Source organism: Brachyistius frenatus, unplaced genomic scaffold (genome assembly GCF_029030835.1).
Source record: "Brachyistius frenatus isolate BFR_SWC_R1_liver_20210118 unplaced genomic scaffold, ASM2903083v1 Contig_487, whole genome shotgun sequence".
NCBI lineage: Eukaryota > Metazoa > Chordata > Actinopteri > Embiotocidae > Brachyistius > Brachyistius frenatus.
In genome coordinates this window covers 1,636-17,500 of record NW_027211086.1, presented here as the reverse complement: position 1 = coordinate 17,500, position 15,865 = coordinate 1,636, and the positions used below count along the sequence as shown (strand labels likewise).

Genomic DNA, 15,865 nt, shown 5'->3' with positions numbered 1-15,865 from the left:
CAGATCCACGAATTATTCATCACTTTCATTACACAATAATGTACACTCACATAAAAACACATACAAACACATAAACACACTTACACACACGTAAACACAAACACACGTACACACATAAACACACGTAAACACATAAACACACATAAACACACGTAAACACATAGACACACGTACACACACATAAACACACGTAAACACATAAACACACGTACACACACATAAACACACGTAAACACATAAACACACGTACACACACATAAAAACACGTACAAACACATAAACACACATACACACACATAAACACATAAACACACGTAAACACACACACACACGTACACACACATAAAAACACATACAAACACATAAACACACGTACACACACATAAAAACACGTACAAACACATAAACACACATAAACACACGTAAACACATAAACACACGTACACACACATAAACACACGTAAACACATAAACACACGTACACACACATAAACACACGTAAACACATAAACACACGTACACACACATAAAAACACGTACAAACACATAAACACACGTACACACACATAAACACATAAACACACGTAAACACACACACACACGTACACACACATAAAAACACATACAAACACATAAACACACGTACACACACATAAAAACACGTACAAACACATAAACACACATAAACACAAACACACGTAAACACACGTAAACACACATAAACACACATAAACACAAACACACGTAAACACACGTAAACACATAAACACACTAACACACGTACACACACATAAACACACGTAAACACATAAACACACGTACACACACATAAAAACACGTACAAACACATAAACACACGTACACACACATAAACACATAAACACACGTAAACACACACACACACGTACACACACATAAAAACACATACAAACACATAAACACACGTACACACACATAAAAACACGTACAAACACATAAACACACATAAACACACATAAACACAAACACACGTAAACACACATAAACACATAAACACACTAACACACATACACACACATAAACACACGTACACAAGTAAACACACATAAACACACGTAAACACACATACACACATAAACACATGTACAGTGAACCCTCGCTATAACGCGGTTCACCTTTCACGGTCTCGCTGCTTCACGGATTTGCATCGTGCATTGTGTTCTGCATTCTGATTGGCTAAACAGTCTCTCCGCTTCTTCTCTACCTGTTTGTCAATAACGTTGCGGTTTAATATGTACACGTACGTAAAACAGCTTGCCAAATTAAAAATAATCGATGGTGGCATGTCGGTTTATAAGAATCTTTTTGCCCAGAAGAAAAAAGAGCGACAACAACTACCGATAACTATGTTCTTCTCTCGAAAAACCACACCTGCACCGCCGGCTTTAGAAGAAAGAACCGCTGCAGAGCGGAGTCAGGATGCAGCGGCTCAGTCAGAAGAGCAGTGAAATACACGAGTCACTATTTGTCCGACTGTACTTTGTATTTGTTTTCATAATCATTTTTCATTTCCTCCCGTTCTAATCCAATGACTCGGGTCGCAGTGGGGCGGTGCCGATCTCAGCAATTTGAAGCCTTCAGTTCGTATTGATGATTAAAATTATTATTTTACAGTACAGTAGTTATTTGTAAAAAAAAACATTTATACAGTACTTTTATTTGTTAAACAAATGCTTGGGCCTGTAAAAAGGTTTTGTTCTTTGGTTTCAATGTATTATGGAGTATTTCATTGTATAATAATTGTAAAAAAAAAAAAGGTTACTACTTCACGGATTTCACCTATCACGGTCTCTATTTGGAACGTAACCCCCGCGATAAACGAGGGTTCACTGTACACACAAACACACGTACACACATAAACACACATACACACAAACACACATAAACACACGTACACACACATAAACACACTTAAACACACATCATTCAGGTGCACTCAGAGACTTTGGGTTCATGGAGGGGAACCAGAACTAGTGTGTGCGTGTGTGTGTGTGTGTGTGTGTGTGTGTGTATGTGTTTGTGCGTGAGTGTGAGCGTGTGTGAGTGTGTGCATGTGTGTGTGTGCGTGAGTGTGAGTGTGAGTGCGTGCGTGCGTGTGTGTGTGTGTGTGTGTGTGTGTGTGTGTGTGTGTGTGTGTGTGTGTTGTGTCTGTGCGTGCGTGTGTGCGTGTGAGAGTGTGTGTGTGTGTGTGTGCGTGAGTGTGCGTGCGTGCGTGCGTGCGTGCGTGCGTGTGTGTGTGTGTGTGTGTGTGTGTGTGTGTGTGTGTGTGTGTGTGTGTGTGTGTGTGCTTGTGTCTGTGCGTGCGTGTGTGCGTGTGAGTGTGTGTGTGTGTGTGTGTGTGTGTGTGTGTGTGTGTGTGTGTGTGTGTGTGTGTGTGTGTGTGTGTGTGAGCGTGTGTGCGTGTGCACGTGTGTGTGTGCGCGTGTGTGCGAGTGTGTGTGTGCACGTGTGTTTGTGTGTGAGTGTGAGTGTGTGTGTGCGCGTGTGTGTGTGTGAGTGTGTGAGCGTGCGCGTGTGTGTGTGCGTGTGAGTGTGCGAGTGTGTGTGAGTGTGCGTGTGTGAGTGTATGTGTGTGTGTGAGTGTATGTGTGTGTGTGTGTTTGTGAGTGTATGTGTATGTGTGTATGTGTGTGTGTGTGTGTGTGTGTGTGTGTGTGTGTGTGTGTGTGTGTGTGTGTGTGTGTGTGTGTGTGTGTGTGTGTGTGTATGTGTATGTGTGTGTGTGTGTGTGTGTTTGTGAGTGTATGTGTATGTGTGTGTGTGTGTGTGTGTGTGTGTGTGTGTGTGTGTGTGTGTGTGTGTGTGTGTGTGTGTGTGTGTGTGTGTGTGTGTGTGTGTGTGTGTGTGTGTGTGTGTGTGTGTGTGTGTGTGTGTGTGTGTGTGTGTGTGTGTGTGTGTGTGAGCCTGCACTAACAAAGCCAAGTCCGTCTGAGTAATTTCACGCTCCTTTGTCCCCATCAGGCCTCTAATGAAGCGAGCAGCAGCAGAAGCTCTCTGCTGGGATGCAGAGGGAGGCTGCAGATGGTTACATAACACTGTGATCAGTCTCAGCCTTGTTGTGGAGGAGGACGCAGCTCTGAACCCACAAACAAACACACAGCAGCGAGCAGGATGTATTCTGAGCTGGATGATGTTCACAGGCTTCCAGTTTTCCTGCAGGGCTCAGTGAGACCGAGATGTTGTGCAGGTCAGCTCGTACGTTCTGGTCCTCGGCAGCCTTTCGTGTGGTTAGATCTGGAGTCCTCCGTGTGTCCTTGCCGTGCTCTGTCCCGGTACACTGGTTGTGTAATCTTCCCCGTTTGACAAGTCGAGGAGAGCCGTCCCGTTCATTAGGACTAATGTAGTGAGAGTGTGGAGCAGGGTGGCCGCAAACCGACGCACACACAGTTGGTACAGACACCCTCCGAACGCTCCGTTCGGTACTTCAGCACAGGATATCCAACCAGTCAGCAGCTCTGAACGAAGCCTTACGAACACCAGATGTTCACTATCAGGGCGCACTCCAGCTTCTCATGAAATAAAGCTGAATCTTAGTCACCTTTACAACAGACGACATGGTGTCAGGCCGTTGTTGTGGTGACAGCTGCTCTGCTGCTGCTCACCGTCTCTGTTCCTTCTGGTTTCCTGTCACCTGAATGATATCAGCATCCTCCGTCACCACCTGCTCTTCCTCTCGCTCGCTGTCAGGCTGAACAATTCTTTGTACGAGGTGGAACAAAAAGTTCCCAGACTGCTCCTGCTCCAGGTGAATGGTGTGCAGCAGTGACGTGCACGGAGCCGAAGGAAGCTGGAACCTTCATGAGGAAGTATTTGAAGTTCCACACTGGTATGTGAACATTAGTGATGTCACCACGGATCTGAAACTGGAGCAGAGAAACATCAGATGTTGGGTCAAATTTTTGAAGACCAGAGAATCTTCAACCATGCCCGCTTACAGCCGAGTGTTTCTGAGCCCCTGCAGTGATTTCCACTACAGAATCAGGGCTGTCTTTGAAGCACTGTTGCCTGACGGCCCAAAGATCACAGAAGACATCAGATTTTGGGTCAAACTCTTGAAATGTTTCAGAAAGTCTACGGCGATGAAGCGATGAGCCGGGCCAGGTGTTCTGATGACATCACGTTTCAAGAGGGGCGGAGCTTCACTGTCCAAGACCGAAGAAGATGCGTCTGGTCAGGAGACACCAGGTGGGTTTTCTTTGTGTCACTGTGAAGGTTAAAGGTCACAGCTGGGGTATGAGGACAGGGACAGGGTGGAAGGAGACACTTCGTAGAAGATGTAGACCTGAATAAATCTATGCTTTTATCTAACGGGACGAGGAGGGGCCACTCGTATTTTTCTGTGTGTGTGTGTGTTTGTGTGTGTGTGTGTGTGTGTGTGTGTGTGTGTGTGTGTGTGTGTGTGTGTGTGTGTGTGTGTGTGTGTGTGTGTGTGTGTGTGTGTGTGTGTGTGTGTGTGTGACAACATTGCAGGTAAAGCAGAACAATGGAGGAAAATGGGCGTAGATGGGCACTCAGTCAGCAGAGTCACTGATTTAATTGTTCCTCTAAGGGCTGTTATCAACATGAATTATTCAGATCAATCATCTGCCACAGAGGAGCAGCAGGACTCCGTCCATTAGGACACAGAGACAGACACAGAGGAGGAAGAGGATCTCTTAAAAGCAATTCATTGTAGACTGTGAGAGAGACAGAGGCCATCAATAAGGAGGAATGAAAAACAAGGGAAAAAAGAAAACCTTTGTGTTCACCAGGATTTTCTGTCCGACTCAGAGGCTCTGATGATGAAGGATGATGAACCCTCTGAGAGAAGTCCAGTTCCACATCTACATTTATGTTCCTATTGGGTCAGCCCAAAACTTCATACGTGAAATATACATGTGACACTGTGAAGACATGTGGATCTGTGAAACTGAACCCAGACATGCTGATGACCAATCATCAACCATCAGTGATGTCATCAACCATCAGTGATGTCATCAACCATCAGTGACGTCATCGTTGGTTTGTGAACGTTATGAATCCTCCAGTTCAGATTCTGTCCGTCACCATCTTGTTAGTTCGGAGCGGTTTGGAGCAGGAAGTGACCATATTTGGACGAGCTGGGGGAGGAGCCAGCGGTGGATCTGACCGATCTGATCGGAAACCTGACGATACTATGTCCCGCCCACCGATATCTGTAACCTGACTGCACCACAGGCCTGTCAATCAAACAGACACGCCCCCAAAAACAGGTCTTCTTGAATCTTCTTTTCTAATGAATGAGGGATTATTTTCAGATGGACCTCCAGAAAACTAAGAAGAAGGAGTGACTTTAGCTAACAACACCGAGATAACTGATGGACACATTTTATTCACTTTGGATTTGATGAGAGAAGTTGAATGGGAGTCTATGGAGCCGGAGGCTTTTTGGAGACGACCTCTAGTGGCACTCGCTGGTATTGCAGCTGAAGACACTTCTGGATCAGAACCATTTTACAGACCTGAAGCTACGAACTCTTTTATAAACAGTCTGTGGTTTTATATCCAGAAAGAACATATGAACACCAGACGCAAATGTCACAGACAGTATCAAGCAATCAGGGATGGATTCAACGGGCTGAATTTAAAGAATACTGGATCTGTGTGTGTGTGTGTGTGTGTGTGTGTGTGTGTGTGTGTGTGTGTGTGTGTGTGTGTGTGTGTGTGTGTGTGTGTGTGTGTGTGTGTGTGTGTGTGTGTGTGTGTGTGTGAGGTGATTCCTTTGTTGGGCTGCAGCCACTCACTGAGTGGGTGATATATTTGGTTTCATGTTTATCGAGTCACGAAGTAACACTCATCTGCGAATCCATTCCATGTAATGTGTGTCAGCAGATTAAGACAAATCCTGAGTCAGAGTGTCAGTGAGTCAATCCAACTCAACCCCCCCCCCCACCAACCCCCACCAAAATACACACACACACACACACACACACACACACACACACACACACACACACACACACACACACACACACACACACACACACACACACACACACACACACACACACACACTCTTACTCCAGACCTCCACTTCCCTCCAGATGGTTGTGTTTTTCTGGCTCAGCCCTTTAAAATCTTCCACGGGAATGTGTGACATCATCACTTCAACAACAGCTCGCTGTGACGTACCGACATGTGAGAACATGTCGGAGATCCTTCTAACCCACTTCTACAGAACCACAAAATGTTCCACAGTAAACACGTTGTTTCTACAGAACCACAAAATGTTCCACAGTAAACGCGTTGTTTCTACAGAACCACAAAATGTTCCACAGTAAACACGTTGTTTCTACAGAACCACAAAATGTTCCACAGTAAACGCGTTGTTTCTATAGAACCACAAAATGTTCCACAGTAAACACATTGTTTCTACAGAACCACAGAACGTTCCACAATAAACAGGCTGTTTCTACAGAAGCACAGAACGTTCCACAGTAAACACGCTGTTTCTACAGAAGCACAGAACGTTCCACAGTAAACAGGCTGTTTCAATAGAACCACAGAACATTCCACAGTGAACACGATGTTTCTATAGAACCAAAGAACTTTCCACAGTAAACAGGCTGTTTCTATAGAACCACAGAACTTTCCACAGTAAACAGGCTGTTTCTATAGAACCACAGAACGTTCCACAGTAAACAGGCTGTTTCAATAGAACCACAGAACATTCCACAGTAAACACACTGTTTCTATAGAACCACAGAACATTCCGCAGTGAACACGCTGTTTCTATAGAACCACAGAACGTTCCACAGTAAACACGCTGTTTCTACAGAAGCACAGAATGTTCCACAGTAAACAGGCTATTTCAATAGAACCACAGAACATTCCACAGTGAACACGCTGTTTCTATAGAACCACAGAACGTTCCACAGTGAACACGCTGTTTCTATAGAACCACAGAACATCCCACAGTGAACACGCTGTTTCTATAGAACCACAGAACGTTCCACAGTAAACACGCTGCTTCTATAGAACCAAAGAACGTTCCACAGTACACACGCTCCTTCTCCAGAACAACAGAACGTTCCACAGTAAACACGGTGCTTCTACAGAATCACAGAACATTCCACAGTAAACAAGCTGTTACACAGTCCTGAACAGAAACAGAACAGAACAGAAAGCTGCAGATAAATAGAAATAAAGGAATTGGAATCTGGAAGGACATCTTCTTCTCTGATACAGTAATGAAATAAAAACATCTGTCAGTGATGCTGCAACAGGATCCTGATTTAAAACAGTGTGAAATACAGTCGTGATTCACCAGGAAACACTTCCTGTCCTTTCAGCCACATCACTTCCATCCTCCACCTGCAGTCAGAGGAGTCACACATTCAACCAGCAGCATCATGCTGAGGTGGAGCCAGCTGTTGTCCAGCAGCCAGTGGAAACCTACAAAATAATCTGAAGGATTCTTTCTCCCTGACAAACAATACGATTTACTTTACAGTGAACCTCTCAGACTATCAGGATGAAGTGCGCTGAAGCAGCGACTTCACACCGTTTTAATTGTCTGCTGAAGACTGGACACTGTGTGAGCTGTGTGTGACTCAGACTGTTTATAAAAGAGTTTGTAGCTTCAGGTCTGTAAAATGGTTCTGATCCAGAAGTGTCTTCAGCTGCAATACCAGCGAGTGCCACTAGAGGTCGGCTCCAAAAAGCCTCCGGCTCCATAGACTCCCATTCAACTTCTCTCATCAAATCCAAAGTGAATAAAATGTGTCCATCAGTTATCTCGGTGTTGTTAGCTAAAGTCACTCCTTCTTCTTAGTTTTCTGGAGGTCCATCTGAAAATAATCCCTCATTCATTAGAAAAGAAGATTCAAGAAGACCTGTTTTTGGGGGCGTGTCTGTTTGATTGACAGGCCTGTGGTGCAGTCAGGTTACAGCTATCGGTGGGCGGGACGTAGTATCGTCAGGTTTCCAATCAGATTGGTCAGAACCACCGCTGGCTCCTCCCCCAGCTCGTCCAAATATGGTCACTTCCTGCTCCAAACCGCTCCGAACTAACAAGATGGTGACTGACAGAATCTGAACTGGAGGATTCATAACGTTCATGAACCAACGATGACCTCACCGATGGTTGATGACATCACCGATGGTTGATGACCTCACTGATGGTTGGTGGTTGGTGACCTCAAGAGGTTTGAGCAAAGAAGAAACCAACTCTGACATAGAGAGTAACAGTAAGCATGACTCAGCAAAACCAACGGAAGAACCAGCTAAGAACCACTTCTTGTAAGACGTATTTATTCTGAGCTGCACGGCTTCTCACAGTTTAACAGCAGTACACTCTGCATATGCTGGGAACATCACAGTGTGTGTGTGTGTGTGTGTGTGTGTGTGTGTGTGTGTGTGTGTGTGTGTGTGTGTGTGTGTGGTTACAGCTTGGTGGCTGTCATGGTGACACGGTCTGATCCTCAACTCATCTTCATCATTTAGTTTTGTAATAAACTCTTCACTCATTCAAACATATGTTCTTCCTGAACTGTAAAACTTCAGATTGTCTTTTATTTTTTCAACACTGCTTCCTGGCAAAATAAGTGCACTTTTAATTCAGCTGATTTAGAGACAATCACTTTAGGAAGCTGCTGAAGGCCGGCTGTAAAACACTCGGCGGTGCACGTCAGGCTGCAGCGCGAGGACCGTCGTAGAGTTCACAGCGTGGCCACATCCTGAACATCTAACAGCTGACAGGCTGAATCATCCTCACAGCCTTCGGCCTGAAAACAACAACATGGAGCTTCATTAAAGGCAGTTTGTGAGAGAACAGCAGGTCTCCGCCACCAAATGAGCACCAGGCTGGAGCTGTGAAATCTCTCTGCTGATGATGGTTGGTGCAGTCTGTGTTCGCGGGATCACCAGGACAGACGACCAGCTGACACGGTGCCGGCAGACCGAGCCCGTTCAGAGCCGCGTCATGTGGCTCCGCCTCCACATTGACATCTCATGCAGGGCATCGATCGTGTGCAGCCGTGAGTTATGAAGCCGCAGCGCTCATGTTTGTCAATGTCACTTTATGCTGCGGTGGCTGGTCTCCCTCCTCAGAACAATTTAATTTTTTCTGAATAAAGAATTACATCAGCAGTTCTGAACATTAACAGCCAACATGGACGACAGATCGGCTGCAGTGTTCCTCATCAGGAAGTTTCTTTAAACTGAAGCTCGTCTTCTACATGGATCAAACTTCACTGATGAGAGAGTCAGCGGTGTTAGAGTGCAAAGATTTGTTCCCAAAAGTAAAAACTTCACAAAAAACTAGGGGTCGACTGATTATCGGGGCCGATATTTAGCAGTTTTACAATTATCTGTATATTTTTATTCAATGGCTGATAAAATAAATGAATTTATAAATGCCTTGTGTGGTGGTGGGGGTGAGGGGTGGGGGTGGTGGTGGGGGCGTGGTTTGGCTCAGCTGCAGGAGGGACCGATTGGCTGGTGGTTCAGGGAACGGTGCCTGGGAGAGGCTTAATTAGCACAGCTGCAGGGAATCACTGATCATCGCTCTCCACATAAAAGCACCTGGAGGACACCAGAGGAGGGAGGACTCCCGGAGGACACCGGGCCGCAGGTTGGCTGCAGAAAGGACATTGGACGTGTGCTCGGAGGCTGGGCAGGAGAGCACACGTGTTTGAAACTGGACTTTGAGTGGTCGTGGTTCGTTCGTGCCAATAGAACCCACAGTGACGGCAAACATGCATGTCACACCCTGCTTTGGCTCTGATGCAGCGCCTCCTTCAGTCTGAGTGATGTTCCGCATGCAGCTTCATCTGATTGGTTACACCTAACGAGTAACGGTCAGTCACAGAAGTTAAAAACACCACAGTCTCATCATATTTGCTCTTTTTACGAGTTTAACAACACGTACTAAATAAAAGTTTGTCTCACAGCGAAGTGACTCATTAAAGGAGGTTTCATGTCATGTTCAATAGTTTAACGACACACAGGTCTACTTTTTCTTTGTGCAGTCATGTGTTCAGACCGACCATCAACCATCAGAGAGGTCTGATTGGAAACCTGACGATACTACGTCCCGCCCACCGATAGCTGTAACCTGACTGCGCCACAGGCCTGTCAATCAAACAGACACGCCCCCAAAAACAGGTCTTCTTGAATCTTCTTTTCTAATGAATGAGGGATTATTTTCAGATGGACCTCCAGAAAACTAATAAGAAGGAGTGACTTTAGCTAACAACACCGAGATAACTGATGGACACATTTTATTCACTTTGGATTTGATGACAGAAGTTGAATGGGAGTCTATGGAGCCGGAGGCTTTTTGGAGCCGACCTCTAGTGGCACTCGCTGGTATTGCAGCTGAAGACACTTCTGGATCAGAACCATTTTACAGACCTGAAGCTATGAACTCTTTTAGAAACAATTTACGGTTCAGCCAAGGAAATGGCAAAAAAAAAAAAACGACATTGAAGACTGCAAAGAGAAGATGACATCATTGGCGGCTCCAGCAGGGGGTTTGTTGGGGCTGCGGCCCCCCCAAAAAATATAAGGATTACACAACAACTTTTATATTTGACCTGCCACAGAACATTTTAAATGAATGTGTCAAACATTCTGCTGGTGCCCTGGTTTTACTGCACACCTGTAATCAGTTATCAGTCTCCTCGATAACTGATAATTAAGACTCTAACACAGACTGCATCCGGCTGCAGGTGTGTGAAAAACACACACACACACACACACACACACACACACACACACACACACACACACACACACACACACACACACACACACACACACACACGTTTCCCTTGTCCCTCTGAATTGAACCAGTGACCCTTCACTTCCAGCCCTTATTATCACCTTCCAGGCGACGGCTGCTCCACACAACTAATACAAAACTAATTAGCCTAATTAAATAAAACCTGCTGCACCATCAGACAAGGTCTCTGGGGCCGTTGGATTCAAAAGAGGCTTCGAAGGCAAAATGTTTCTTCAGCTTAAGTGTCAAATAAAACTTCAGGGTCATAGACAATTAACTCAGAGAGAATTAAAAGTTCCTGAAACTCCTTCACAGGAACAGATGTTTGCAGTTTACTAATATCCTTTAACTTCCTGATTAATATTCCTTCCACATCCACCTCAGATAGAAACAGGGGGATGAGTTGGGGTTGGGGGGGGAGGGGGGAGCACATGGACAGTTAAACAGGGAGCGGCTGACAGAAAGGTTGGGGGTGATCACACACGTTAATGAAGCAGATCTGAGACAGACAGACACAGGGTCCCTGGAGACAGATGTGACACCAGATGTGACACCAGATGTGAGATCGGGTTCATTACGCACTGTTTGTTCCTTTCATGTGTCTTTGTCAGAGGATATTGCTGGCTGGTGTAGGACACTATTCATTATCCTTTATAAAGAACAACACAACAGAAGCAGCAGTTAAAGGGGAGAATTTAAAGTGATGGACAGCTTCATCTGTCTCCTCTAACATCTCATCAACCCAGTTCAGCTACAATAAATAAAATACTGGAGTAATAACAGGTCTGCAGATTTTAATATTGGTTTATACTTTTCAGGAGCAAAACACATCACAGGGCTACTTTTCTTTTAATAAATAATGTTCAACCATTTCCTGCAAAACGTGCAATAATTTATGGGACATACTTTATGGGATATATTTTATATACAGTGTTTGACAGGATGACACCTGCTTTTATTATGCTTATATTGTATTCTTATTATTTATTATAAATGTGTGCGTGTGTGTATGAAATGCTTAATGTACCGTTTTAGGCACTGCACAGCAAATTTCATGGTGCAAATATGTGCAATGACAATAAAGGTATTATATTATATTTTATTGTAACAGGACCACTGGAGCTGCTTAGTGATTTCACACCTTCACAGGGAGGAAGCACCTTGAAAAGGAGAACACCCCCCCACACACACACACACACAATCAGCCCCACCACAGCCGTGAACAGGAGTGTTAACAACATCTCCACTCAGTGTGAGTTGAAGCAGCGGAGGAGACGAGAGGAGCATTCAGCAGCACCTGCTCAGTGTTACAACCACAGACTGTTTCTAAAAGAGTTTGTATCTTCAGGTCTGTAAAATGGTTCTGATCCAGAAGTGTCTTCAGCTGCAATACCAGCGAGTGCCACTAGAGGTCGGCTCCAAAAAGCCTCCGGCTCCATAGACTCCCATTCAACTTCTCTCATCAAATCCAAAGTGAATAAAATGTGTCCATCAGTTATCTCGGTGTTGTTAGCTAAAGTCACTCCTTCTTCTTAGTTTTCTGGAGGTCCATCTGAAAATAATCCCTCATTCATTAGAAAAGAAGATTCAAGAAGACCTGTTTTTGGGGGCGTGTCTGTTTGATTGACAGGCCTGCGGTGCAGTCAGGTTACAGCTATCGGTGGGCGGGACGTAGTATCGTCAGGTTTCCGATCAGATCGGTCAGATCCACCGCTGGCTCCTCCCCCAGCTCGTCCAAATATGGTCACTTCCTGCTCCGAACCGCTCCGAACTAACAAGATGGTGACGGACAGAATCTGAACTGGAGGATTCATAACGTTCACAAACCAACGATGACATCACTGATGGATGATGACATCACTGATGGATGATGGTTGCATTAAATGCAGCATTAAATTATGTTTTAGTTAATGAACTGATAAAACCTTGCTGAAGTGACCAGCAGGGTTTAAACAGCAGGAGGATCATCACCTACTCACTGATCAGACTTTAACTCTGCTCCTCTCACTGCTTATCATGAAGACCTCAGTCTGTGTTGGAGGACCGATGCATCCTGCACAACTCTGAACTTAATGCATTCATGAGAAAAGGTACATTAAGTCGCATACATCATGTATGTGACCGCTGAGTGACCTCCGACCTTCTGAAATACAGAACCATCTGAACATTTCCCTCTCGAAGGAGCAGTGTGTGTTTCCTCTGTGACAGATTAATCTAACACAGTCGGGTCTGCTGGGAGCTTCGGGTTCGAAGAGGCAGTTAAAGATAGAGGCAACAAAAAAAAGAGAAAAAAACAGCGAGTTGACACACACAGATGAAACAGGCTGCTGGGTAACGGCCGAAGGGAGCGGAAGCACATGAACAGGATGTAAAGAGCTCGGGGATTTTCCCTCTGCAGCTCTGCACATGGCAGACACACAGAGGAACCTCTCCCCCCCGACCCACCTCCAGATCTGCTCACAGACAGAGAGGACACAACAGGACCGGAAGCTCTCCGGTCCTTTTCCTTTTTAAAGACAGTGTATCAGAAAGAGCAGAGACACACTGCTCTACAGCCGGCATCACTTCTCTGTTTCTGCTCAGTGTCTCTTTATCATCACAATAATCTCACTGCTCAGTCCTTCCTATTCATCCTCCTTCTCCTTCCGTCCACTGCTGCTTTCGCTACTAAGTGACTGTAATGCATTTAGGTGGTTGTTGAGGAGGAAACTGGAAGCTCAGAGCAAACCGCTGAACATGGAGATCAGCAGCAGCTCTGCTCTCCCTCCGTGTCCTCCTCCCACGTCCAGCCCATCACGCTCTCAGTGGGCCGACTGAACACAGGCAGGATGAACGGCTACCGGCCACCAACCACAACCTGTGATCGTGAAGTTGCACCATGGACAGACCGGCTGGTGTCCCTCCTGTCGCCATGGAGACAGAGACGCAGCTCTCACACATTAGGGACCTGTTCTGTACTGTTTGACTGTTCACATCACAGCAATGATCTGCACGGTGACACTATCACACCTCATTTCCTGTCTGTACTGATCTGATTGGAAACCTGACGATACTACGTCCCGCCCACCGATTGCTGTAACCTGACTGCACCACAGGCCTGTCAATCAAACAGACACGCCCCCAAAAACAGGTCTTCTTGAATCTTCTTTTCTAATGAATGAGGGATTATTTTCAGATGGACCTCCAGAAAACTAAGAAGAAGGAGTGACTTTAGCTAACAACACCGAGATAACTGATGGACACATTTTATTCACTTTGGATTTGATGAGAGAAGTTGAATGGGAGTCTATGGAGCCGGAGGCTTTTTGGAGCCGACCTCTAGTGGCACTCGCTGGTATTGCAGCTGAAGACACTTCTGGATCAGAACCATTTTACAGAACTGAAGCTACGAACTCTTTTAGAAACAGTCTGTGGTCCCAGTGTGAAATGTAAAAGACATGCTGACTCAGCCACCACTTCATTATTTCTCCTGTTTTGTTTCTCAGTGTAAAACACATCACCCAGTGAAACCTGCTGAAGACGGCAGTCTTCCTCCATGTTGGTTCTGCTCTGAATCGTTTGATCACGTATGTTCCTGAACTCCTTCAGTATGAACAGACAGTGATTTAAAACATTCAAACTGTGTTGAATGTGTCATGAAGTCTGAGGTCTCCCACATGTGAAACCCTGTAGTTTGTCCCTCAGCCTGTGAAGGAGGTCGTCCCACTCTGACCTGCTGTTAATGTTTAAATCCTTAAACTCCTGTCAGGTTGTTGTGTGTCTGGGAGCGTCATGGAGGCATCGCTACTCTGACAGTGTTCTTCCTGAGTTCCCCCTCTGTACGACACCACAGGAAGCAGAACCATTCAATCATTGAGATGTTCCTACCTGTCCTGTGACTGCTCCTCGTACATCCTCTCTTTTCCCTCCTTGAATAGCCGGATGGCCCGTTTGGACTTCTTCATGAGGCCGTCGATGTAGATCTTAAAGAAGTCGTTCTCACTGAGCTGCGTGAGCCTCTGGTTCTCCTCGTATTTACCCAGAATCAGACGCAGGTGCTGGTAGGCGTCCGGTAGGATATCCAGGATGTACGGAGGACTGTTCTTCAGCTGTAGTCGGGGGTTCTGGCAGAGACGGACCTGCAGCAAACACATCTGTTAATGTTCTCCATGGGACAAAGAGTGTGTCGACAGTTGGACTGATTTTGGATGAGATCTAATGATGATGATGCTCTAACTTCTTAAAGGAAAAGTCTAAACGTCAGTGAGTTCCAAACTGAACTTTATTACAAGACACACATCTGCACCTCCGCTCATCCTCACTGATTAAAACCAGTGTCTTCATCTTCTTTAATGACTCAGTTATCATCATCCATCAGTGATGTCATCATCCATCAGTGATGTCATCAACCATCAGTGATGTCATCGTTGGTTTGTGAACATTATGAATCCTCCAGTTCAGATTCTGTCCGTCACCATCTTGCTAGTTCGGAGCGGTTCGGAGCAGGAAGTGACCATATTTGGACGAGCTGGGGGAGGAGCCAGCGGTGGATCTGACCGATCTGATCGGAAACCTGAAGATACTACGTCCCGCCCACCGATATCTGTAACCTGACTGCACCACAGGCCTGTCAATCAAACAGACACGCCCCCAAAAACAGGTCTTCTTGAATCTTCTTTTCTAATGAATGAGGGATTATTTTCAGATGGACCTCCAGAAAACTAAGAAGAAGGAGTGACTTTAGCTAACAACACCGAGATAACTGATGGACACATTTTATTCACTTTGGATTTGATGAGAGAAGTTGAATGGGAGTCTATGGAGCCGGAGGCTTTTTGGAGCCGACCTCTAGTGGCACTCGCTGGTATTGCAGCTGAAGACACTTCTGGATCGGAACCATTTTACAGACCTGAAGATACGAACTCTGTTGTAAACAGTCTGACATGTATGTTCTTGCCGTGACATGTCCATCATTAGACTTTTAAACAAATGCTTGAATGAAATAAACACATCAGACCCTCATTTGCATTAGCTCCACCCCTCCAAGTGCATTCATCACTGTATGCAAAGCATTGATTGGCTGATTTCGTCTGACATCACGGT

At 45.4% G+C, this 15,865-nt stretch overlaps 1 protein-coding gene across 1 annotated transcript in view; it reads right to left on the bottom strand.

Moving 5' to 3' along the window:
• cblb (Cbl proto-oncogene B, E3 ubiquitin protein ligase) overlaps positions 1–14,821 on the bottom strand; it is a 56,863-nt gene extending 42,042 nt beyond the window's left edge. The window contains exon 1 of the mRNA XM_069687756.1: positions 14,651–14,821. Coding sequence (XP_069543857.1) covers positions 14,651–14,727 — 77 coding nt within the window. The 5' untranslated portion in view covers positions 14,728–14,821. The remainder of the gene's footprint in view (positions 1–14,650) is intronic.
• Positions 14,822–15,865: the final 1,044 nt, after the last annotated feature.